Genomic DNA, 25,811 nt, shown 5'->3' on the forward strand with positions numbered 1-25,811 from the left:
CACATCGGGGGGGTCCAAGTTCAGGTCAGTCCTGCCGAGTGGAGTGGGTCCACGGATCACGCTGTAAGAGCTGTGGAGGCCAGAAACGGAGGCATCGCTCCCACTTTCAAACACACGGCACAGATGGGAGATCCCACCGCTGCCTCGAAAGAAGGACCGAGGACGAGGGAAGACCAGGAACGCAGGACAGGGAGACGAGGCGTGGGCCTGAAAACCAGTGCGTCGTTAGCTAGGCCTTTCTAAAACGCTAAAGCCGAATAAAGCTTTGCTGCTGCAATTCAGTTTACTGCATTTCTTGCCATGATTAGCAGGTTACCCGTGCTTGCTCTTCTAGGTCATTTCACAGTTGGACAACCCTGACTTTGTGCTTCCATCCACTGGCCACTTTATAAGAAACCCCCCAGTCTTGTACTTCTACTTTGCCCTGCCGGTGCACTGGAGTGGTGGTCCATTCTCAGCACAGCGGTGGCACTACCATGAACACAGCCATGTCCGTGTAAGTGGTGCTGGTCTAAAAACTACCCGGCTCAATGGAGTCAATGACCAATGGTTGTGGGTGGTCCCTCAGCCACCTTTTCATCTGAAGCTCCTCCCCTGCAGCTCTTGGAGGAAGCAAACTGGCATTTAGGTTCATCTGCATTTATTCTGCCGACATTCAAGACACCTTCAAACCACAAAATGACCTTCAGACACGATGAAAAATAAGTAGTAGTGGCCAGAACAATAAACTGAAACTACTGACCGTGTCACATCTCTCACACATCTGCACTCCGGTTAAGGAGATGCTCAGAGGGACTTTCTGTCTTGTAAACGAAGCTTTTTCAACAAGTCTTACTGCAACAATACAAAATGACGTGTGAAGGTGAACTGCATCGGATTTCAGCTTTTCCTTCGCTTGACGGAGTAACTGTGTCTAAATGGGGCTGGGATTTGCTGAGGGGAACGGCACCTGACCATCAGTTGAAATCATCAGGCCTCAGACAATGAGAAGAGTTGATTGTGAGCCTCTAACGATCATTCCCATCATTTTTTTAAACAGTAAATGATCTCACCCCGCAGCAGCATTTCACAAGGAGGAAACTTTAGGAGAAACCTTAGGAGTTCAATATGCATTACATGGTATTTGTATATCCCAAACGTCCGCATGTACACTGCAGTCCTAAAAAAAAATGATGCTACAAAGGGTTCTTTGAGTAATGTCAAGCTGGGGAACCGATGTTTTCCTCAGAGTGTGTTGGTTGCCTCCTGGGGTCGCCGCGTCCCCAGTTCCACTGGCCAACATCGCTTAAGAGTGATGAGGGGAGAGAGCATGGCCCACTGTGCTCTATTAGAGTCTGTCTGCTAATGGTAAAATGGCATTTGAGCTTGTTGTACAGTATCCCTCTTCCTTTTGTAGCACCATTATTTTTATAAGTGCAGGTATGTGAACATTTACGTTATGTTACAAGCTAGTAGTTGCTAAAGTAATACACAGCTACACCGCCACATCAGAATATTACGACCTCCCCTGGTTTGGAACGGACTCTGCTCCTCTTCCCATATGGGAGCACTCTGTAGTCCATCTGTTGGCTGCCTTTCACCCTGTTTTTCAAAGGCCAGGACCCCACTGGACCACTACAGTTTGGATGGCGGGTCATTTTCGGCACTGCAGTCACACTGACATGACGGAGGCAGAAGCTCCGAGGATGGCCGACGCAAACTGGGCAGCAGTGACACTGAGGTGTTTAAACACTCCAGCAGCACTGCTGTGTCTGATCCGCTCAGATCACCAAAACTACAGTCTGCTCTGTGGTGGTCAGTCCTGTATGTAGATAAACAGATGCTGATATATTGGGCAGAGTTCATTCCAAACCAGGGGGGGAAGGTGGGTCATACTATAACGACATTCCTCGATGTGAATGTTAACTTCCCGGTGCTCTGAAAAGAAAAACAACCCTGATGCGACACAATGTAACATCATTAACCCTACATACTTAATGAAGTAGTAATAGGCAGCCGTACACAGTAACCTGCGTTTGTGGTTCTTAAACTGGTCCTCCTGGACCCCTAGATCCAAATCTTTCTTACAACCCAACTAGCAACCCTCTAGAATGACCTGAGGAGCGGTTTGTTGCACCATGGGGAACATTAGGAATGACATTTCCTTCTAATGTACGCAAGTTTCCAATTAAACATTTTTAAAAGCACACTGGACCTCACTAAGGTAGGGATTTTCACACTGAACTTTGGTCTGCTGTTTAAATGCCACTGGACCGTAGAGGTAGTACTGGTTGTTTGGTCTGATCCAATGCTTCTCAATCCTGGTCCTTGCATATCCCTGTCCTGCACGTTTTGGTGTTTTCCTGCCATAACAGAACACTCACGTCTACTCAGGAAGGGCTTGTTGATTAGGTGACAAGTTGGACCAGGTGTGCTGGAGCAGGAAAGGGGCGCTCCAGGACCAGAGGTGGAAACTGTTGGACTGGGCATAAATGGTATGATGTTGACATCAGGAGATTTGTTCTGGTGTTCTGCCAGGCTGAAAAGCTCTCTGTAGGGAACCCTTCTGGGACTAGGCCTGCTTGGCTGGATCCACTTTATTGGCGTTAACGAACCTGCCCTGGACCGGAAATCTGGAGCGCTTTGAATGAACCTGAAAGGAAAGCACCTGCAACTGTAACTGTAAGTGCCTGTTTACACCCTGCCATTAACATGCGTTTATGTCCGGATAGGATTTGGATCTACTTTGGATCTACCGGATTCTGTTTACGCTGGTCCTGTAAACAACAGTTTCTCATCAGAACTGAGAACTGAGAGCTGCTTTGGGATACTGTGAACAGTTTAGAGTAACAGTGGGGGTTCTGCAAAGCCATGAACCAATACATGGTTCACACATTCCTGTAACCCGAATAATAATAACGCAGCAGACTCTTAAAACCACGGGAGGACAAACTTCCCGGGTAGTAAGCACGAGCGCAAGCGAGCGTCACTGACCCACATTGGTTATTACTCCTAGTAACGTTTGATCGTCAGAAGTGGTGGGTGTTACACTTGGCTTTTCATCTCTTTAACACTGACGAAATCTTAGACCACTTTCTGCACACAGTAAAACACCCCTCTATAACTCCGACCCCACCTGATGATCTCTAAATGAAGGCTAGTGATGTTCCAGCTGATCGTCACTGATCGTTGTATAAGTAGTGGTTGCTCAAGACAGGACATCTTGGGCTTTTATGGTGTACTGTTGTAATGTGGCAGTACACCAGTTCACCCAAACCATCCAAGCAGCAGCTCTCCAAAGTCCTCCTAAGGGGACCGAATTGACCAGATCAGGGCCACTACTCAAACCAAAAACACTGAAGCTGCCTCCTCATGTGGTCAGAATTTAGTCTGAGGTTGTTTGAATGTGACTTGGTGGTCTGAGATCTTTTGAAACGTCTCACATGGGTCCCATCCTGGTCCCATCACTGACCCTGGTCTGCATCCATATATGGGGCCCACATGGGACCTATGGACTGAGCTTTGTAGTTTTCAGCTGGGTTACCCATACAGGCCCCACATGGGCACGTTATCTGGTTTAGGATATGCTGCTCTCGTCTTTTCTACATTCATTCACATACATGTGCAGAAGTTGAGAGACACCTGAGACATTAGATCTGTGATCTTGGACCTGTTGTTGAGTTCCACTTCAGTTCTAGGTGCACTAGTCATAGTCACCATCAGCATTCTGCTACTTGCTCCAACTTATCTACCGGAATTGCCGGCCGTAGGCTGTTCCGAGTCAAAGGTGCTGTCCGTGTGCGGTGGGTCGGTGACGCTCAGTATCACCGTGGCCGAGCTCTTGTTGGTCCGGATGGCGCTAAACAGGTTTATGTGGGGAAAGGACTGCGAAGTGGGCCTGTCTGGCTCAGCCATGCCGTTAGGTTGGGCCTCCCAGGCCACTTTGCTCCAGGGCTGCAGCCCAGCCCGCCTCTCTGTCCTCTCCGTGGCTGTCCTCGGCTCCGAGGAGGAGATCCCCACCCGGGACCGTCCCTTCCACAGGTGAGCGGAGCCCAGGCTGCAGCAGCAGACCCCTCCAGGACTCTTCCGGGTAAGAAGAGCCAAAATGTCCCTCTTGAAGTTGGTGTTGAGGGTGGCGTAGACCAATGGGTTGCACACGGAGTTACTGAAGCCCAGGATCTGCACCAAGCTGACCAGCAAGAACTCGGAGTCAAGGTCCAGGTCCAGCTTACCTGGAAAGAGGGGAACAGAAGAGTGAAAAGAGTGTAGTGAAGCTGTTACAGTGGTTGAAAATGAAGCTTCTTGCATCTTCATCACTGTGGTCCACTGTCTCCTACAGTAGTTGGCCTGGAGGACAAAAGAGTCTAGCGTTTGAATCTCAAGACATGTTTAAAAATCTCAAATGGAGATTTGAGGAACCAGCAGAACTCCTTTTGATCTCCGTTCTCAGATAGCTTGGCAAGAATTGCATCCTCACCATGTTCAAGCATGGATAGCTTTTCAGGATTGGAATAAGAGGAAAATGTCAAGCAAAGCCCAGTGCCAGTGTCTGGCCTACCATGGCTATGCTTTTCTTCATCTCCTGCTCGAGTAGTTCGTTTCCAAGCTCGGCAGGAGCCAATTCATGTTTATTAGACCAGGAAAAGCATGGAAACGTGTGAGGCCTTTGGGGTATTTTACAAAGAAAGGATTACTTCTCAGTAAGCTGGATAACGTAAGCTTATTCTGGGTATACCACAATATTATCACACTCGCTACAGGGCCCACAATGTGATTAGGAGATGACTCAGTTCTATGGCGCGGTAAGTATTGCATTAATACATGTTACAATATTGCGATTAGTGCCAATTATTCCTCGAAATGAAGAGACTTTGTGTAATGACGTTAATGGATGCAGTACAGAACTAATTTAGACAAATAACCTGCCCAACAAACTTCAACTTTATATATTAGTTATGCTGTAATATAGAGCAGGGTATAGTGGGCAGGGAGCCTCAGCAGGTCTTAATATTAGGTAAATGCAACCTCAAATGAACAAAACCCAACAGATTCCACTGTATCATTATTTATTTAACAGAAACTAGGCCTTTAGCAGCGATACCCTGAAGTAATAATCAGTCTCTTGCATTGTTCTGAAGGAATTCTGGCTCACTTTACTACGCTGCTTCAGCTCATTGAGGTTTGTGGGCATTCATTTATGCACATTTCTCTTAGGGTGCCTCCCCTCCCAGACTGCGCTTGACACAGAATGAACCTAAGGTCACTATGCCCAGTGTCAAGCATCGACTACAGGGGTATAAATCCCCTCAGCATTGGGTTGTGGAGCAGTGGAACGATGGAGATGGAGCTCCCTTCTGTACCTTTTGGGATGAGTTGGAGTGGCAGAACTGATCATGAATAAATAAAATCCATGAGATGATGTCCACAAACTTTTAGCCTTTTAAGCCTTTAGACATTGTGTCAGGGGGGCTGTACTGATTCCTACTCCTATTCACTACCCCTACTACTACCATGCCACCACCAGTTGCTGGGGTGTCCCATGAAGTGGTAGCAGTAACCAGTTCTTAAGGCTGACGAATGCTACACTGGGACTTCCATGTCCCCTTTGAGACAGAGCTCATTCTAAACCTTGCACAATGTCTCAACACCCTGATAACACCCAGCCTCTCCTCTTTTACACGTTTTTCCCCTTTTTTTAATTTAATATCAGGAACACCGTGTTACAGCAAAGTAACAAAGTGCTTCTCCGTGAGTGGTCCTAGGTATAATTTCACCTCATTTCAGGATGCCTTTCTTCATAGATGACCTGCTGACAAATGACTCACCTCTCTAAACTGAAACAGCCGATTAAAGCCTGGCTTTTGCTCACGAGCCACGCGAAAGAAAATGTGTTTTCGTGCAGAAGGAAAGTTGATTTTGCTGGAAAAAGGACAATAATGACCAAGGCATGGAACAGCGGGATCACTGGAAAGGAGGCAGGCTGCTTTAATACCCGGGATACATTATGAATACCTGGTCCCCTGGGCTTGAACCTCCCTCAGCTATGATGAAGTCCATTGCTGGAATGAAGCGGAGGTTTTTCTACTGCTACACCTTTCAATGGAGAACTATTTATCTTGGCATAGTTGAATAATAAAAGTCCAGTACATGGAAGTGACAAACTGTGAACCTCACACTGCTGTTCCTCCTTTAAAAGAACACCCAGAGCTGTTAAACAGGCCGATTTCAAAAACCCAAAAATCCCTAGTTGAGTCTGGTTAACCGGGGAAATGTGGTGGTGTTGATACTGGAGAGCATCACATCACCTCCATACTGTATTATGGGGCTAGTTATGGGAATCAGGCCTTGTAACCGTGGCTTTTCCTGCGCCAGTGTCCGCGGAAGAGGAGCTTAAACTCGGCACATGACAAAGCAGAAGCCTGAAGGAGAAAACCGGGATCCGTGCAAGGCTACAAGCTAATCCTAGCCAATGGTAGCTTTTTTTAATCATTGCATTGTGCGCTTCCTCAGAAACAGACTGAACCAAACTGGAGCTAAAAGGCTAAAAGCTTACTCATCTACGATCTCTTCAGCTTGCTAACAGCACATCGCGCTGAGAGGACACAACGAGAGGACAGCAGCGCTATCCGGTAAAAGTGTCTAATTACAGTGTTTTTGTCACAGTGTTAAAACTACACTATAACGCAGGCTCTACGGGACACTGCCATTGACGCCAACCAGCCAATAAAAATGCAAAGCTATAAATGACAGGGTGGTAAATAAAGTTGTAAAATCTCATCTGTGCATTTATTTAAGCAGTCCAGCTTACAAAGCCAGGATCAGCCTTCCTAAGGGGCCCTTGGAGTAGACAGGGTGAAGGGGCTTGCTCAAGGGAGCAACACTTGCAGCTTAGCTAGGTGCTAAAACCTCGAGTCACCTCGAGAGTCACACCGTGATGGTGGAGTAAATGAACAGGTGTGTGAAAGTCAAGAACAAGGACATGAGGAACATTCATGAAGCTGAGGGAGTCATGAAATGTTTCCTGGTGGGTCTGTTGCCATAGTGAAGTGAGTGCTGGTGTATGAGAGGATGGAGAGGCGTGTGTTAAGCAGAAGTGTGATGAAGGGATCTGTGATGTGGAGCGCAGTGGAATTTGTCACTGCAGTGTGTGTGTGTGTGTGTGTGTGTGTGTGTGTGTGTTTGTGTGTTTCTCCAGGAATTCCTGATGTTGCAATCGCAACCATTCATCAAAACCTCAACCAATCTTTACACAAACTACTGTACTGACTATCCCGCCCCGCTACTTAGGGTGGTGTACTACACTACAACCTATGTAGTAGTGTGAGATTTGGGACACAGCAGAGTCAGCTTTATAAATACATACCTTCTTCTGTTAATTTCTTTGAGATCTGAGGTTTTAGTGTGATGATATATGGCAACAGTCACAAAGTGTGTAGGGGTGTGTGTGTGTGAGTTACCGTAGTCCAGCAGCAGTGAGACGAGGTGAAATGGAGCCCAGCAAGCGGCAAACAGCAGCACCACTGTGGCCATCATCCTCACTGCTCTCCTCTTCCTCCTGTAAAGTGGCCAGTGAGTGGAAGCACAAGGTAGTAGGTGTTTCTAATAAAGTGGCCAGTGAGTGAAAGCACAAGGTAGTAGGTGTTTCTAATAAAGTGGCCAGCGAGTGGAAGCACAAGATAGTAGGTGTTTCTAATAAAGTGGACAGTGAGTGGAAGCACAAGGTAGTAGGTGTTTCTAATAAAGTGGCCAGTGAGTGAAAGCACAAGGTAGTAGGTGTTTCTAATAAAGTGGCCAGTGAGTGGAAGCACAAGGTAGTAGGTGTTTCTAATAAAGTGGCCAGTGAGTGGAAGCACAAGGTAGTAGGTGTTTCTAATAAAGTGGCCAGTGAGTGGAAGCACAAGGTAGTAGGTGTTTCTGATAAAGTGGCCAGCGAGTGGAAGCACAAGACAGTAGCTGTTTCTGATAAAGTGGCCAGCGAGTGGAAGCACAAGGTAGTAGGTGTTTCTGATAAAGTGGCCAGTGAGTGGACGCACAAGGCAGTAGGTGTTTCTAATAAAGTGGCCAGCGAGTGGAAGCACAAGACAGTAGCTGTTTCTGATAAAGTGGCCAGCGAGTGGAAGCACAAGACAGTAGCTGTTTCTAATAAAGTGGCCAGCGAGTGGAGGCAGTAGGGGTTTCTGATAAAGTGGCCAGAGTAAATACTGCGGGGTTCTGACCTGGTGATCTTGTTGATTTCCGAGCCCGGCAGCGTGTGGAACATGGCCTCGTGCACTCTGTGCTTTCCCCAGAGCTCTCTCATAATCTTCCCATACAGAACCGCCATGGTCACCATTGGAGCCAGAAAGACCAATACGGACAGGCAGGCAGTGTAGCTCCGCCTCTGCTGGGGGTTGGACCACACCTCCAGACAACAGGTGTGGTGAACGTCAAACAAGAAGTCATACTTCACCTGTAGGTTTAAAATGTGGACGTTAAAGGCTGAACGAGGTATTAATTCAGGTGGTTTGAGGGTTTAGGTTCTTTGGTTCTTTAAGAGATCTCAGTCCTCGTCTCTAGGTCATGCTTTTTTAGAAATGGGTCAGAGATAATGTATGTTTACTAATGGATGGATGTATATAAGGATATGGATATGGATTGATTTTTTCTCTCTCTCCCATTTGCTCGTGAAATGTATTCACAGTCAGCCACGCAGAAAATATGCTTCAGCATAAATAGAGCTATGAAGTGGCATCACGCTGAGATGCTTTTAGGTCGACCTTCTTTTATATATGAACTTCCACTGAAGGAGAACCGGAATAACCTACACGAACAATAGAACACAAAATCCCCACCCTGCATTAATGTTGGAGCCCCACCATTAATCCCACAGGGTTTAAAGGACTCTTTAAAGAACAGTACTCCTACTCATGAATGTATGCATTATTGTCAAAACCTCTCTCTCTCTCTTTCTGTTAATTAATATTATATTATGATGCAGCCAATCGGTCCACATGACAATACACTGAAACGATACAGGTCACGATTGAGTGTTTCAAGTTTAGAAAACAATGGGTCAACACAATGGCAATGGTAATGACGCTGAATGAATCTCTCTTATCTGTCTGTCTTAACACAGAAAATCAGACACTTGCCTCCACTTTCTGGACGAACCACATGGGCGCCGCTATTGCCAAAGCAATCAACCACACAGCCACTGCAGGACAGACCAAACAAACAAATAGACATACAGTGCGTTAGCTGAGTGACCCTTAGAAAAGTTGACGAAGTAGCTCTCAGGATAGGCTCTCTTTAGGCTAAGAAAGAAACATCAGCGGGCTCAGAGTGGCTCCGCGGTCTAATGCGCTTGTCGCTACCCGATTTGGGTGTTCGCAACAGATTAACCTAGGTTCCACTAAAAAAATGCAAGCAGAAAAGTGATGTTCAGAACTGAGCTTCGGGTGGAAACCATTGCTAATGAGCCCCTCCGCCTAATGAACCTAGAATTGGTCCTGGGTAAGGGGGTGGCCTTAGGTAACGATCAGACCACATTTTATTAGTGATCATATTAGAAATACAGGTATTCCAAAAGGCTTCACTTACTTTTTCTAGCCTGCACTATGGAGGTTTACTCAATGTCCTCAATAAAAGACGTGAACAGTACTACTAACTGACCATGAGTTATTAGTATAGTTAGACTGTGTGTCTTTTATTTGTGAGCAACACAGAAATCCAGGTACTTCCATTAATGTAGGAGGAGATATTCGATATTAGTTGAGCAAAATCTGGCTGAGAAAAGCCTTCATTATGGTTAGTACATTTTGGAAAATATGACATGATGGGGGAATTTAAATAACTGAAGGGATAAACTGTCATCTCTACTGTGAAAAATGAAAGCCTGGACCTCAACAAGCCTTTTCTGCATATATGCTTTACCATATCTGACCTCTCCATTTTATTAGATATTATACTTACCTTACTATACTTACCTTATTTCTTCATAATGACTTCCATAAAGCCTTGTCCCTTTTTGGCCCACAGCACATTATGTAAGTGCTGAATACCCAGCATGGCATCAACACTGTCGGACTGGAAGCTATTAGCTGGTTCATTTGGCTGGTGAGAGTTTGTATGTATGTGTGTGTGTGGGTGGCTGGAATGCCTATCGACAGGTCGATTAATTCATTTATTGCATTGCCTTGCGTCAATAAGGCACGGCTGTGTACGGATGAAACCTAACGAAGGTCTTATTTAACTTCTTATTAGGTTCAGTTCAGCAATCAGGCACTGTTTCCTATTTGTACTGTACCGTAGTCTAAGCACAGCGGTTGTCTGGGGCAGGAGTAATCTGCATCCATCTAATATCTGTAGTTCGTCGGATGCATTTTAAAATGGACTGTACTAAGAATATGGCCTTTTTTACTGATCCACTGAAGCTACTTGTTTTTAGCGACTGGTCCCGATACAGTTTCCTTTGTCCCTTGATCCAATCCAGTCCAACCAAATGTTGAGCATCTTGCAATTCCGATCCACTACAGAACCATTTATGTATAACACATCACTACTTTAGGCTGATCTCTGAGTCTCTGAGCACTCCTTATAACTTCATCATAAAGGTAAAGGTGCACGTATTTGTCACTGTACAGCGAAATGGGTCCTCCGCATTTAACCCATCTGGTAGTGAACACACTCACACACACACGTGATAGGGGCAGTGAGCACACACACACACACACACACACACCCAGAGCGGTGGGCAGCCAACTCCAGCGCCCGGGGAGCAGAGAGGGTAAAGGGCCTTGCTCAAGGACCCAACAGTGGCAGCTTGCCGAGCCCGGTAATAGAACCCACAACCCTGTTATCAATATCCCGGCGCTCTAACCACTGAGCCACCACTGCCCAAACAGACGGGGCTACCATGCTGTGTAAGTGGACGAGTTTCTGACCATAATATCTTGACCATAAATGGGCCGTTTAGTTTGAAAGCCTAGCGGTAGCTTTTAGCAGCTAAAGAGGCACACTTTCATCGGATACCAGCATTCATTTGTGGTGTTAGCTTCAGGTGCCTACAAGCTCTAGGCTTTCGGTGCTTGCTTTAGTCAGCCTACCATTAGCTTTGAATCACTGAAGCATCGGTGCTTGCTTGGGTCAGGCTAGCGTTAGCTTTTCGCAGCCTCAGAAGCACCTCTTGCTCTGCATAACAACATATGTGCTTGCTTCGGTCAGACTAGCATTAGCTCAGGCCGGATTACAAGCACTTGGGCGCACCTGGGCGCACTTGGGTTGGCCAAACCTTTTACTGTTAGCCTTTTTAGACTGCTTCCATATTCTCCCATGGTGGCCGTTGAAACCTCGGAGGGATTCTCTCTAGTGGGTGTCTGGTACACGTAAATTTTGGACTTGTACTTGAGTCAAGACTATATATACTGCAGTATTTGAGGTTCACGGTTTGTCGCATCCAGTTCCATGAGCTCTAATTTTTCAACTACACCAAGATTACAGTACTTTTCCCTTCTAGTGTACCTTTAAAAAAAATGGGGAAAGTTATATGATGATCTAAATAAATGCAAAGCACAGCAGCTTAATCTTGCTCATCCTTGGTGATCAGAGTAATGTGTATTCTGTAATTTGTTGGTCTGCAGACCTCTGTGGATGTCTTGCCTGCAGCTCAGCACTGTGCTAGATCACGCTGAGCGAGTGCTGCAGCGCTTACTGCATGTGGGCCAACTCATTACCGTGGAGTTGACAAGGCATGACCGAGAGTTATGAGCGTAGCTCACCGAGCATCCTGATGGAGCTGTGGAGGACGTAGCTGTTGCGGACATGCAGCGGATACAGGATGCCCTGGAAACGCTCCACGGCGATGCAAGTCATGGTGAGGATGCTGGTTGCTATGGCAGTCACTTGAAGGAATGGGACCAGCTTGCACAGAAAGTCTCCTGCGGATGGAAAAGTACGTCTGAATCAGTTGAGAGTGGACCACCATGACCGGCCATGCAGCATTTGTATTAGCAGCTAAAGTAGCATCACAACAGCAGCAATGGCAATTTCCAAGTCAGTGTGAAAATGCAGGCGAGGGACTAGAGAAGCATAGTTCAACCTCATCTCATTTCCTCTTGTTACCAAGCTTGTGAGCCTTGAGGCGGTGTTTGAATTACTCTTCGAGACACACGGCTTCACACTGTAAAGTGTGTTTACCCTTTCAGTAGTTTTAACTCTGGAAAACACATTCAGCTTTTAGACTGACGGCATGTACGGGCGAATCACAGCAAGAGCTCTTTGTGTACATCCTCAGACCACAGACCGACTACTTCCAGTATTGGGGAAAAGTATGAACCAGGCAGAATGAGCATCTTAAAATGCGCTTAGGCTAAATGGCATAAGCTAAGCTATCTGGCCTCGTCCCCAACTCCTCCCAAAAGTACTGAATGAAGGTTCAGGCAAATCTGCTCCAGAAAGTCCTAAACTATTGGTAATACTTCTACAGGGGCTAGACAAGCTAGGACAGTATCAGCAATGGGTGTGACTTGAAGTAGCTGAATGCATTCATTACAAGCGGTGTCCACAAACTTGTGGACACAACATTCCGGAGATATAATACAATAATAATAAATAAGAAGTCATCGTCCTCCAGAAGTCCAGTTCTGCCGTCCCCTCGTCTCTCACTTCCAGATCTATACCATCAGTCAGTCCCGCCATGCACGCTATAGTGCTTTTCACGGAGGAGAGTCTTCTCCCACTGATGAAAGTGAAGCACAAACGAGGTGTTTGGCTCGGACTGGGTCATTACAGGAAAAGGTCAGGTGACCTTTCAAATGTCAAAAGAAACGAATAGATGAACTTCCAAATACCATAAGCCTCACGACTCCTGTTGGCAGTCTTTGGGCGGCTTTGTCGTCCTCCTAGTAGCGGTAGTGGTGCAGCTGGGTCACGGCACGGTTTATCCATCATGGGTTTCTCTCGGGTGGTTAGAGGAAAATTAGACGACTAATTGGTCCGACTAGTCACAGTAAGGCCCGCGCCGCTCTTTCATTCCTGCGTGGCTGCCGAGATGATGACGGGTAATTGGAAAATAGTGAAAGTGTCTTTATGGAGAAGGATCTCGCCTGTTACGCTGAATGTGAGTATGAGCCTGTTTCAACAGTCTAGTTCAAAATGCATTCGCTTTTAGGGATGTCACGATAACCGACGGATGGTAGTCGGTAAGGGTACCAGTGAAATATTAAAATGTTCGTTCCCAATGTACGACACCACAGCAAACAAATAAACAAAATAAATAAACATATTTTAACATGAACACTTTTTTTTGAAAAACACTTGATCAAATTAAATTGTTTCAAATTCGATTTTCAGCAAAAAGAGTGGGTTGGAGCCTTTGGTTAATGAAGTGTTATTTTTTCTTTATTTACTAAAAACTTTTAAAAAATAAACAATAAAAAATAACAATTTATTTCTATAACTTTATAGTGGCTTAGTGATTGCAGAGGAACAAGAAAAAAAAAACGCAAATAACCTAAGTGTAATAAGTAAGACAAATTATTAATATTTAATACTATTAATATTAATATTTAATTAATTATTAAGGAGAGTAGGGTAAACTCCGTAACGTTAAATCCTCAATCTGCCCATTACAAAGGTCAAACTGCTCTGAATCAGGGGAGAGAAGCTGGTTAGCATTAGCTTAGCTAGCATGGCAGCTCGGTGCAGCTGCTGTTGACTAACGCTAACTGACAAACTCGTGTCTGAGAGCGTGAAGTCGAGCGACTGCTGTTGGGAGGAACAGAAAGGAGAAATGAGAGACCGGTTCAGCTGGGTTTGGACCTGTAGCCGGCTATCGAGGCTTCGAGAAGTCAGCTAGCAGGCTAATGGCTCATCCAGGGTTTGCTTGCTTTCCCTTTCAGTCGAACTTTGCGTCGATACACTTACAACTACGGTGGTCCCGTCCACAGCGCCCCCACTCTGTGGCCACCCTAAGTGCTTGAGCGTATTTAGCCATGCACTAGATAAGACACACAGAACAGAAATTTGACACATCAGACAGGTCATAATTTGTGAAATACTGCCCTCAATTGGAGATACCATCATACTTTTTATGTACAGCGGTTTATGGCTTTACCTTCATACGGTCCTTCATACTCTACACGTGGCTCAGTCAGTCAGATCTTGGAGCAGGAACTATCCATTTTATAAACAAATGATAGCTGTGGTGAGGACGGTAATGAGCTCAACACCACGGTAGGCATCACATCTATTCATCATCAATGCAAAACACACCTCAAACCCACCTGGCACTACCTGAAGAAACACAAACTCAGGTTTTTTGGAATGGCCCTCACAGTCCCCTGATCTAAACACAACAGAAAATTAGTATATATAAAAATAAAAGACCCGAGATGATCTCAGAACTCAAAGCCTTCTGCAAAGTCCCACTTACACGAAGTGAAAAACATCTCCATTGTATCTAAGGTCATTTTCTGAATGACCTTCAAATATATATGCATCACCAACCGTCCCTGGCCCACGTATGAAGGACAGGAACAAAGTCCAAAGTCCTTCATGACTACGCTACATAACTATGTATATATCGTCACTGTCCCAGCACTGTCGTTCCAGGTCACTATAGAAACGGCACCATTGTTCGTGTTCTTGTGCATTAATCCCAAAGCAAAATAGCTTCTTTGAGCAGTCTGAGAAGCATGTAGTGTGCAGCAGCTAATGAGATTTCAATGGGAGAAGAGCCTTTCACCATGGTAATGCCATCCATCCTATTGTATTGATTCAGCTTAGCTGAGTTTGCCCTGAGACTGCTCCTTTACGTCATGTTTATTTAACATTCATAATCCTGGACCTGGAATAACAACATGACAATGGGAGGTTATGCTAAAATGCAGACAAACGTAGATGAAAAATGGTTGATCTTCTCGTACAACGCAATACACCATCTGTACCCACTAGGATTTCAGCAGGGCCAGTTCCTTTTGTTGTACAATGCCTCCAAAAGGCAACGTCCCAAAGCAGCGCTAACCCAGAAATGTGTGTTCACAGATACACCCTTGCATATATATATATATATATATATATATATATATATATATCCAAATTCTCCATTTCTGCTTGCTTTTAATTTACTCCATCCACTAAAGGCTGTAGCTGCTCTCTACAGTATAATAAATATTTATATTATAAACATAATTCTCGATGAATCGACCAATAAAAATGATCCAAAATGACTTGTAATAAAAAATCTCTGTACATTGACTTGCATCTATTTTTATGATGGTTTTATATATATATATATATATATATATATATATATATCAGTAAAATCAGTTAAGTAATATCCCTTTATTTTCAGTATTAGTTTCTATAATTAGACATTCTGGACTAACTGATTTAATTTAGTCAATAATTAATCAATAATTTAGTCAATGGGGGATAATAGCCCAAAATTGGCACCTTGAGGACACTAGATGGCGCTCTGAACACTGCAGTGAAAACAAAGACCTGAAACTGGACTGTGTTTTTAAAGTAGCAGATAGCCGATCCATTAAAATATGCTTGGGTCAGATCAGGACATCCCTAAATAGAGCATTGGTCAAAGCTTTGGAAAATGATGTAAAAAATAATTATACAGAATAAAATAATTTATTTAATATTAAAAAGCCATTTTTAATATTACAGGCAGCATCTGAATCGTCACTGAATCTTTCATTTGATCTGTGTTTGGTTTTTGGCACCTGTGACAGCAGCTCAGCTTACCTGCCAGCCAGTTGGTGAAGAAGTGCTGCAGCAGAGAGGCGGGCACACACACAATGGCGATGAGGAGGTCACTGAGTGCCAGGGAGCAGATGAAGAAAGTGCTTGGCGACTGCAGAGCCTTCTTACGGCACAGAAGAACCAGCACAGCCCCGTTTCCCACCACGGCGAGGCAGAAGATGAGCACGTACAGCAGGCCGAACACCGGCAGCAAGGCCCCAGGGAGCCTTGGCACCGCCACCAGAGGAGGGATAGAGTACTCCTGGATGAACTGCCACCGAGAGAGGTTGGACGCCTCCAGCATCAGGTCCAGGAGCTGAGAGGTAAGGTTCATGTTGGCAGAGACCGACACCTCTTTGGTTCAGAACTTTTTTTTCAGGGCTTTTGTGTAGAGGAGATGTAAAGGTGTCCAGGTGGAGGCTGCATCTCAGTAATCATCTTGGCGGCGCTGTGCCCTATGATTTCGGTCATATGGAGGAGATGGATGGAATTAAGACATAAAACGTATTTCAGATTTAACGATGGAAATACGAAAATTTTAATAAAAGCATTGCTTATTGGGGAAAATCGAGAATGTTGGTGACTGTGTGGGGGTCAGGAAGCCAAACACCGAAACATTTCTGGGTGAATTCGCATAATATACTGTAAAATATGACATTTACAGTTACCCTTGACATTTGATTTACTGTTTTTAGGGGAAGTAACTCCTGACGTAACAGGACTGGGTAAATATCAATGGCTGTTTCTGATCCTTGGAAGACTTCCCTGATCAATGGAAGACTGGATAAACTAGGTTAATTATATACATATATATATATTCCTCAAGATCATTGATGCTCCACGAGGTGAGATCTTGCATGGCGCCCCAGACCGAGGGAGATTATCCGTTATTTTGCATTTCTTCCATTTTCTAATAATTGCACCAACAGTTGTTGCCTTCTCACCAAGCTGCTTGCCTATTTTCCTGTAGCCCATCCCAGCCTTGTGCAGGTCTACAATTTTATCCCTGATGTCCTTACAAAGCTCTCTGGTCTTGGGCATTGTGGAGATGCTGGAGTCTGACTGATTGAGTGTGTGGACAGGTGTCTTTTATACAGGTAACGAGTTCAAACAGGTGCAGTTAATACAGGTAATGAGTGGAGAACAGGAGGGCTTCTTAAAGAAGAAGTAACATGTCTGTGAGAGCCAAAATTCTTACTGGTTGATAGATGATCAAATACTTATTTCCCACAATAAAATGGAAATTAATTATTTAAAAATCATACAATGTATTTTTCTGGATTTTTGTTTTAGATTCCATCACTCACAGTTGAAGAGTACCTATGATAAAAATTACAGTCTTCTACATGCTTTGCAAGTGGGAAAACCTGAAAAATCAGCAGTGTATCAAATACTTGTTCTCCCCACTGTATATATATATATATATATGTGTGTGTGTGTCTGTTAGCTGGTGTGATGGAGCTGGGGATCGGCAGTTTGGTTGGGTTGGGAGCATTGCTAGTGCTAGGGGGAGATACAAATGGGTGGGGGTTATCTGGCAGTACCAAATTAGGAGAAAAGGGGAAAAAGCAAAATTATGGTTGGATTTTTAGCCATAGTTTGCCAGATATTTGGATAGTATGGTGCCTTATTTTTTCCGATGCATAAAAAGTTAAGTATTAAGTCAGTTGGCACTCAATATTTACAGTAAGTATGAATATATGAATAAGACTGAAAAATTAGTAAGGGTGACTGTGGGGAACTGAAACCACTCCCAGTGCAGTCAGTTCTCCAGACACTGGCGCTACCACAACAGCCAACAGTCTTCCTTTGGGTCTTAACACAGCACCGGTCATCATGCTTAATGGACGATTCTAGGTATAACCCATTAAAGCTCACCTGACTGCCACAAGAAAACCATGTCCATGAAATCAGATGCAAATTGGCAAGGTAGGGCTTTGTGGAAAGGCAGCCTGTTAGGAAAGCCTTAAAGCCAGTCGGGTCCAGTCTTAGTGGGCATTTGTAGTTTCATTTTGCATAGGAATTTGTGAAGGATGAGCTCATCTCCGAGCCCAGACCCACTCCGGCGAGTGTGAATGCAAACTTGGGGAGACGGCTCCTTTTTGAAGGGCTCTTGCTTTGATAAGGCAGCACTGCCAGCGTGATAGCTTGGGCTGAGGGCTTGCTAAAAAGCCACGAGGCACCTGTAGCAATAACGAAATAGCAGGAAAGGCTTGAGGAAACACCCTGCTGGTTTCTTTGAGCTCATTATGCTGTGTGAGGTACTGCTGGGCTCTGATTTGGCTCGTAAATCATCAGTTGTGTGCTGTGCTGAACAGGGGCCTGAACTCTCTGGAGCTTTCGAGGGATGCTACATATTCATTTTTTTTTACCTAGATATTTATATACACAACACTGTGGTTTACATTCACCCTTCATGGACATAAATGTAATGGCAATACTGGACTTTTAATGACTTAGCTTGCCTGCTGCCCACAACTGTATGTATTCACTTTAGACCTGAGGATGGCTGTCATTTTGTAGTTGGAGTGAAGTGTTAATGGTCACTCACCACTGGAAAGTACTCTAGGCGATGTTTAGTGGACCCTGCAAGTGTACTGCCACCCTGTCCAGGGCTCCAAATGATTGAGGTAGGCTCCAGACCCCCACTGCGACCCTGAAAAAGAAAAAAAGACTGACGGATGGATGGATGGGATGTTTTTACTGGATTACCATCTTTTTTATTCAATATCTATTTACAAATACAAAATCCTAACAGTACCTCTATTACAATATACAGACAGTTGGAAACTTTTAACCCTTCTTTGAAATAGGTTAAAGCCTTGCCAGTTAATTAATGATATCAGTTGAGATTTTAAATGTCTCTGTGCTGTGGGATCCTAATAAAAATGGATGCCAGTTACCCTCAATCCAAAACCTAAAGGTCACACATTCAACTCCCTTCAGAGTTGGACATTTAGAGTGATGTTTGGGGCGTATAAAATAGATGAGGTGAACATTGGCTTGGCTTGGAATAAGCAATTTCTTTAAAGGTAACACTTGTTTACGTCACAACCAAAACAAAGCCAAGTCATTAGAGAGGAGTGACATTTTGACGTCTGGGAAAGTGAGTAATTTAAGAACGTATTAAAATCCTGATCATGGAGACGATTTATTCAGCATGGTTTAACCGTTTAAACCATAAAAGCTCAAATATGTCATGGGTCTTCTACTACACCACCGCACCGAGTGGTGTTAGGGTCTTATTTCCTAAACAAACTGTCATTACCGCAACATGTCATTACCACCGTGAAACCGGTAATGACACCAGGTGTGATGGTAATGACAGGTTTTCAGTTTCACTCTCAGTTTTCTCAGAACTTTCTCAAAGTGATTTTCACTATTTTCGGTCCACGTGGGCGTGGGACATCAGCAGAGAGCCTTGTAGAGAGAAAAGTGTGAAGATGAAAGTGAACCCTTTCGGAATGACCTGGGTTTCAGCACTGAATATCAAACAGTGTAACTATATAAGCTCAGTCTTTACTTTACATCCAGTCTTTACTTTAAAGCTTGTAAATACTGTCAACTAGTTATCACTCATTTTATTTTAGACATTTTCATGATACACAATATTAATCACGATGGACGTGATTGCGGTCAGTAGTGTCAGATTTTTATTTTCATATTTACCCATATTTAGGACAGTGATTTTTTGTTAAACCAGACTAATAACACAGTGTTTATATATCTCTATACATATCCTTAATGTACTAAGAAACATACAGTGTATCATAATAAGACGGTTTATCATAATGTAGGTGTATAATATATATATATAAAATGTGTTAGCTATATAATGTATATACACATCATATATATATACAATGTTAGCTATATATATCTATATAATGTATATACACATCATATAGATATATATATATATAATGTTAGCTATATATATCTATATAATGTATATTCACATCATATATATATATAAAACGTGTTAGCTATATAATGTATATACACACCAAATACATATATATATATATATATATACAATGTGTTAGGGAAAATTTTATAAACTTTGGACATCATTTCCCCATAATTTTAAATAAAAATGTTGTTATTTAGATTCAAATAATAGAAAAGAAATGATGATAATAATTATTTATATTTATATATATTTTATTACAATTTTATTTGTATTCATATTAATGCTATTATTTAATACTTATTTTTAATAATAATTAATTATATTTATATTATTATTAAATAAATTAAATTATATATATATAATATAATAATATTAATTAGTTAATTAAATAATTGTATTTATACCCAGAGGAAATCCGCGGACAGCTCCAGTGCTAAGCTAACTTTGCCCTCTGCGGTCTGTGAGCCGCTGTTATCTGGAGCTCGAGGTAAATAAGACACTTACTGTGAGGGTCTCGGCACGAAGACCTCACTTTTCCGTCGTCCTGAGAGGAAAAAGCAGTAAAAACCCAGAAACTCGCTCAGAAACTGTTGGTTTTTGGAGGAACTCCGGGGGGAAATACCGGGGGAAATACCGGGGGAATACCGGGGAAGTACCGTCGCCTCTCGCGCCTCTCGCGCCTCTCCTCCGGTTTCCCTCCTCAGCGCTGAGGAGAATGCGCGCGGCGCGCGAGGAGCCGGAGGAGCCGCCAACGCTCGCTCATTTAGTGAGGAGGAGCCAGGGCGTAACCATGGCAACACCGGTAATTGATGGGCGGGGTCTTGTTTGAATTGAGCTAGCTAGCTCTCAACTTGCATGTACTGTAAAGAGACAGTGGACTGCTGGACTGTGGACTGCTGGACTGTGGACTGTGGACTGTGGACTGTGGACTGCTGGACTGTGGACTGTGGACTGTGGACTGCTGGACTGGTGGACTGTGGACTGTGGACTGTGGACTGCTGGACTGCTGGACTGCTGGACTGTGGACTGTGGACTGTGGACTGCTGGACTGCTGGCCTGCTGGACTGCTGGACTGTGGACTGCTGGACTGTGGACTGTGGACTGTGGACTGCTGGACTGCTGGACTGTGGACTGCTAGACTGCTGGACTGGTGGACTGTGGACTGTGGACTGCTGGACTGCTGGACTGTGGACTGCTGGACTGCTGGACTGCTGGACTGTGGACTGCTGGACTGTGGACTGCTGGACGTTTGGGCACCCCTAATACAAACGTCTGTGACTGTGGACGGGTGCCAGGTGAGCAGACGTCATGAAGATAAGGGTGAAGCGCTCGTCCCATCCCTAAAGAGCAGGGCGAGCGTGTTATTAACGAGTTTTCTGGGAGCCGTTTCCTCAGATGCTGGTGATGTAATTAAGAAATCGCTAGCTAACGTGAATGTTGGAGGTCAAGACCTTTCAGTGAGGACTTCCTGAGAGAACTGCTGGTAGGGGTCACTAGATTCTGCAGACTCTCGGCCGGTCCCGGGCCCGGGTGTATGTTAGTGCAGGTGTCGCTGCACAGTAGAATAGTGCACCCCCTCTCCAAAGTATGCTGAGCATTAGGGGAGGCAGTGGGATTTTGGTACTCTATGGCTCAACAGTGAATAACACTGCACCCCAGAGACTAGAGACTCGGCATGGGACGCAAACCCACACCCACCGAATTTGGGTTCCAAATTAACCATAGAAAGCATGTCCATGTGGAGCCAATATGGTCAGCTCAGCTGGGAACCACAGGCGGACACCCACCAGGGTCAGTGATGGGACCAGGAGGGGTTAAACATGGACCCCATACGGGACCTAGATGAGACCCATGTGAGATTAGGCGTGGGCTACAAACCCACTCAGAGCCCATGCCCACCTGCAACCGACCTAGGCCTCTTTCCACATGAGCATGTTGGCTGGAAAATTCAGTAATAAATAAATTACTAAATATATTTATAAAAAAACAGACTAAAATGACCACAGTAATAAAATGTAGCCTCTCAGACTCCAGGCCAGTCACACTGCCGTCCAGCGTAGCATGAAGTTTGTTCGTGGTCCAGTCATCCACTAGAGAGTGCTAAAGATGTTATCAGTGGCATTACCAGCATGATTGAAACTGGCCTGGAGGTTCAGAGAGCAGATGAAGGGGTACTGCATGGGGAGAGCTGGAGAAATGGCTGAGAGAAAATTGATCTGGCTGTTGAAATAGAAATGGAAACAGGGATGGTTGGAATAATTTAGGCCTGAATGGTGTCCTGTTTTACTCAACACAGCCGTTTCATTATGGATGTGCATTTTGACAAATGGGTCCTCGAAACCACTGCCATATCAGTTAATAATCTGGCCGACAGGGAGTTCTGCTAAAGTGGACGGGGAAAGTACTCTGTCTATGTAAGCTTAGTACCACTTTGATGATGGCAAGCTGTTTTAGCCTAAAATCACACCAGCGTTTTAAGTCCTAACTCAGTTTGTACTGGTAGAAACTCTCAATTCAGAGATCAGCTATTATTAACAGATTAACGGTTATTCTTACTAGTCATATTACCGAGATGACATATCTATGGCAGGCCATTTTACCTTTTTATCCTATATTTCTTATGTCAGGAATTCAGTTTTTATCTAGCAAAACATGTATTTCTAATATAAAGATTATATATTTATATTTATATATATTTTACTAATAAGAATTTAACTTAAACTAGCAAAATGTAATTCTTGATATCAAGAATTACATTTGTACTAGGGAAAATGCATTTTTATTATCAAGAACTCTGTTTTAAGTAGTAAAAATATTTCCCTGTGAATTATTACTAAGAAAAAATTATATAAAAAATACAGTCACTGGACTTTTTACTAGTAAAAAAAAGTAATTTTCAGAAAGAAAAACATATATATTCTTGTTTTCAGATTTTAATTTATTAGTAGTTAAATTCTTGATATCAATAATTATTTTATTAATATTACTAATTTGAATTTCTCTAAATATTTTTTTAAAAAGTAAAAATACAATTCTTGATATCAAACATGATTTTTTACTAGTAATAATTACATTTTCACATGTAAAAACTGAATTCTTGATATCAAGAAATAAAATGTATTGGAAGCTTAAACAGTCTGCCACATGAATTAGCATTTTTACTAGTAAGAATAACTTAGAACCAAAGTTTTTACAAGTAAAAGTATAAGTAATTAGAGATAAGAGAGAGTAAATTCAATGTAAATCAATAGTATCATATGACTAAAATTACATTAAGGATGTGTTGTTTTGGTAATGTGACTGGTCAGATTGGCTTTATAGATCGTATAATTTATAGATCTTTATAGATCGTATTTATAAAAGAGTACCACATTATACAAAGTATACTGTTATACTGTACTGTGCAATAATAATAGTACTGTAATTCAATTTAATCTGTGTTCAATAACTCTGCTGCAATAATTTCCCATATTTATTATCACAGGTATTATCACTATGCCACTTTACTATATTCATATAATGCATATACATGTACATATTTTTATAGATTTATTAATGTATTCATTTTTTAGTATTTATTCTTACATGAACGGTTGCAACTGTAACAACTGCATTTTCCCTCCTGGGACCAAAAAGTATTTCTGATTCTGATGGATCTGACTATGTAGATCTGATTGTATTACTAGAAAATTGTAGTCGATCTTTGAAATGAGAGTTTCCACTAGTAAAAACTGCATTACAGAGATTTACTAGTGAAAATTGAGTTAGCCTTGTATCTCTGGTGTGATTTTAGGCCTAAACGACTTGCCATACTGTGACCCAAATGCAGCCCGTTAACACTGTTCCAATAATGCTGGAGATACGCGTGAATAACATTTAGCCCAAGGTTGCGAGGTCACTACATACAAGTAATACGCTTTTAGAGTAATAAGAGTAATAAACATTTGGAGCCCATTACTTATGAGGCAGCTTTTCATCTGACTGAGAATTTCTTTGAGAAGGCCAACAAAGCCGTCATTACCAGCACCAGAGTGGGTTTATTCCAGTAATATTGGTGGTAGACAACAGCCTGAATGGGTTCATGTGATAATGGCAGGCAAGAAGAAGAAGTGCAGCAGCTTTGAAACCCATCATCGGTTATCACGAACATATCCATTTACCATGTGTTTGTCCTGTGTAGATGATGTTGCCAGCCTATCACCGATAAAGACTGCAGCCTTGTTTGACATGGAGTACAGCATAATGTGAAGAAAGAAGCCCAGATAACCCGGCTGTCCAGATCACAAAACATCAGGCATGAGAGGTGAGAGCACATATATACATCATAAAACCCAGTGTAGGAGCCGAGTGTGACGGAGACAAGCCATCAATGAGCCTTCTTTATCCTCTATAGGTCTGAGGAGGCCTGCTCCACTTGAAGAAATGCTTGGATCACTTCTGTATCGAAAGAGACGAGAGGACAACACCATCACCATCGCCACCAAGTCCAGTAGGGCTCTTATTCGACCAGGAAGGATAATAACAGACGGATTGCATATTGCATTCTGGCCCCTTAGTTACGGTTGTTGTGAATGATTAAAGTAAGGCCCGTACCGATTACCAAAAAAGGATTCAGGCCACGACATGTCCAAATGTTTGCGGACACCCCTTCTAATGCATGCATTATTCGGCTATTCAGGCTGCCATTGCTCATTGCTGCCATAGATGTCTAGCGTACTGCCAACAGAACAAGACTCTCTGGAAGGTGCTTTGAGGAACCCTTCTAAAAAAAAAAGAAACTTTTTGTGAAGGTCCCTCAAAGCACCTCAGTAGGTTCCTCCACAGTTTCAAATTCAAAGAACCACCGTCCTGCACAATTTAATGTCTATCCTCTTGTAAACAAGCCCTTCCTGAGCTGTAGGTGGTGTGTTAGCGCAGGAAACCACTAAAAACGTAAAGGCGCGTGTTCCTCCAGGACCAGGGCTGGAAATCATCGTTCCATGGCATATCTTGAAGAACCATTTGTAGCACCTTTGATTTAAACATCGTGGGGTCTTTTGTGAATCACGTTTATCTGCAGTCCTAATGAGTGCACTTCCCATCCCATCCTGTGCCGAAGTGGAAGTTTGCAAGGCCATTCAAAACATGCTAACAAGTTCTGCCTTTGTGCAAAGCAGGCCCCCTATATTCAATGCCAAGAGCGGCAACTTGTGCATCATCATTTAGTAACTGGTGGTACAAAAGAGCTCTGTAAGTAGAGCTAAGTGCAAGATATTGATGGTATTGATGTTGATTAAAAAATAACACAGTAATTAATATATAATGCATATAATAGTATAATGCATCACTATTAACATACTTCCCATACTTACTTGACCTCAATAAAATATAAGTATCGATGTGATGTATAATGTGTACTGTCCTGACCGTTTGAGCGGTCTCTGTCAATGGAGGAAAAGACATAATGCTGCCGTTCAAGAAAATGGAATACAGGGGCCATAAATAACAGCGCTTTAACAGCACTTGAGTAGCTGCACCGACCTAAAAGCACGTGTATATAAATCAATAACACTTCTTTTCACAGAGAGTGCAATCGAGACTTAGTTAGTGATGACAAGAACTGAAGCTGTGCTCTCGCAAACAATGCAAATAACCAGCCAGGGCAGAAGATCTTTCATGGACGTATTTATTGAGACACATTAATTGGAAACACATATTTATAGACATAAAAGGGGAGTTTAAGAAGCACTTATGCGTTCTGAAGACCATATAAAACTAATCTATCTGCTTATTTACAGTCTTTTTTAATGTGTTTTATTTTTATGTTTTTACCAGCTATGTCCAGTGTAGAATTCTGTCCTCCGCCCTGTCAAGACACGTTATTTTATTTGGCCGCCTAGCTGTATTAAATCTTTTAGGTTAGGGGACAGAGTTTTGCTTTCTAGGCTTTTTCTGTTCTGCACCGAAGTGGTGGAACGAACTTCCCCTGGGTGTCCAAACGGCAGAGTCGCTCGTTGTCTTTAGACTCAGACTGAAGACCCTCCTCTTCCGAGAGTACTCAGGTGAGGAGAAGAGTACTATGGTCTCCATATTGACTTGTGTTTAGTAGAGTCTAAGATTAGAGTCTATTTAAACTAGCTGAGGTTGAGCAAACAGTGAAGCTCTTTTGTAAGTCGCGGATAAGAGCGTCTGCTAAACGCCGTAAATG

General features: G+C 43.2%; 1 protein-coding gene across 1 annotated transcript; it reads right to left on the reverse strand.

The window, feature by feature from the left end:
* Positions 1 to 3,501: 3,501 nt before the first annotated feature.
* LOC140539550 (pyroglutamylated RF-amide peptide receptor) lies at positions 3,502 to 16,045 on the reverse strand. Its single transcript, XM_072662284.1, has 6 exons — positions 15,715 to 16,045; positions 11,736 to 11,894; positions 9,111 to 9,172; positions 8,196 to 8,428; positions 7,437 to 7,534; positions 3,502 to 4,211 (listed from the first exon to the last, which is right to left on the reverse strand). The coding sequence occupies exons 1-6, from the start codon at positions 16,043 to 16,045 to the stop codon at positions 3,724 to 3,726; spliced, it is 1,371 nt and encodes a 456-aa protein (XP_072518385.1). The 3' UTR covers positions 3,502 to 3,723.
* Positions 16,046 to 25,811: the final 9,766 nt, after the last annotated feature.

The sequence above is a fragment of the Salminus brasiliensis genome, chromosome 18 (genome assembly GCF_030463535.1).
Source record: "Salminus brasiliensis chromosome 18, fSalBra1.hap2, whole genome shotgun sequence".
Taxonomy (NCBI): Eukaryota; Metazoa; Chordata; class Actinopteri; order Characiformes; family Bryconidae; genus Salminus; species Salminus brasiliensis.

Excerpts from the sequence above, each read along its gene's own strand:
- LOC140539550 (XM_072662284.1), bottom strand. The coding sequence starts at position 16,045 with ATGAACCTTACCTCTCAGCTCCTGGACCTGATGCTGGAGGCGTCCAAC. Across the intron at positions 11,895-15,714 it reads CTTCACCAACTGGCTGGCAG|GAGACTTTCTGTGCAAGCTG; the intron begins GTAAGCTGAGCT and ends TTCCATCCGCAG. Across the intron at positions 9,173-11,735 it reads CAGCTCCATCAGGATGCTCG|TGGCTGTGTGGTTGATTGCT; the intron begins GTGAGCTACGCT and ends TCTGTCCTGCAG.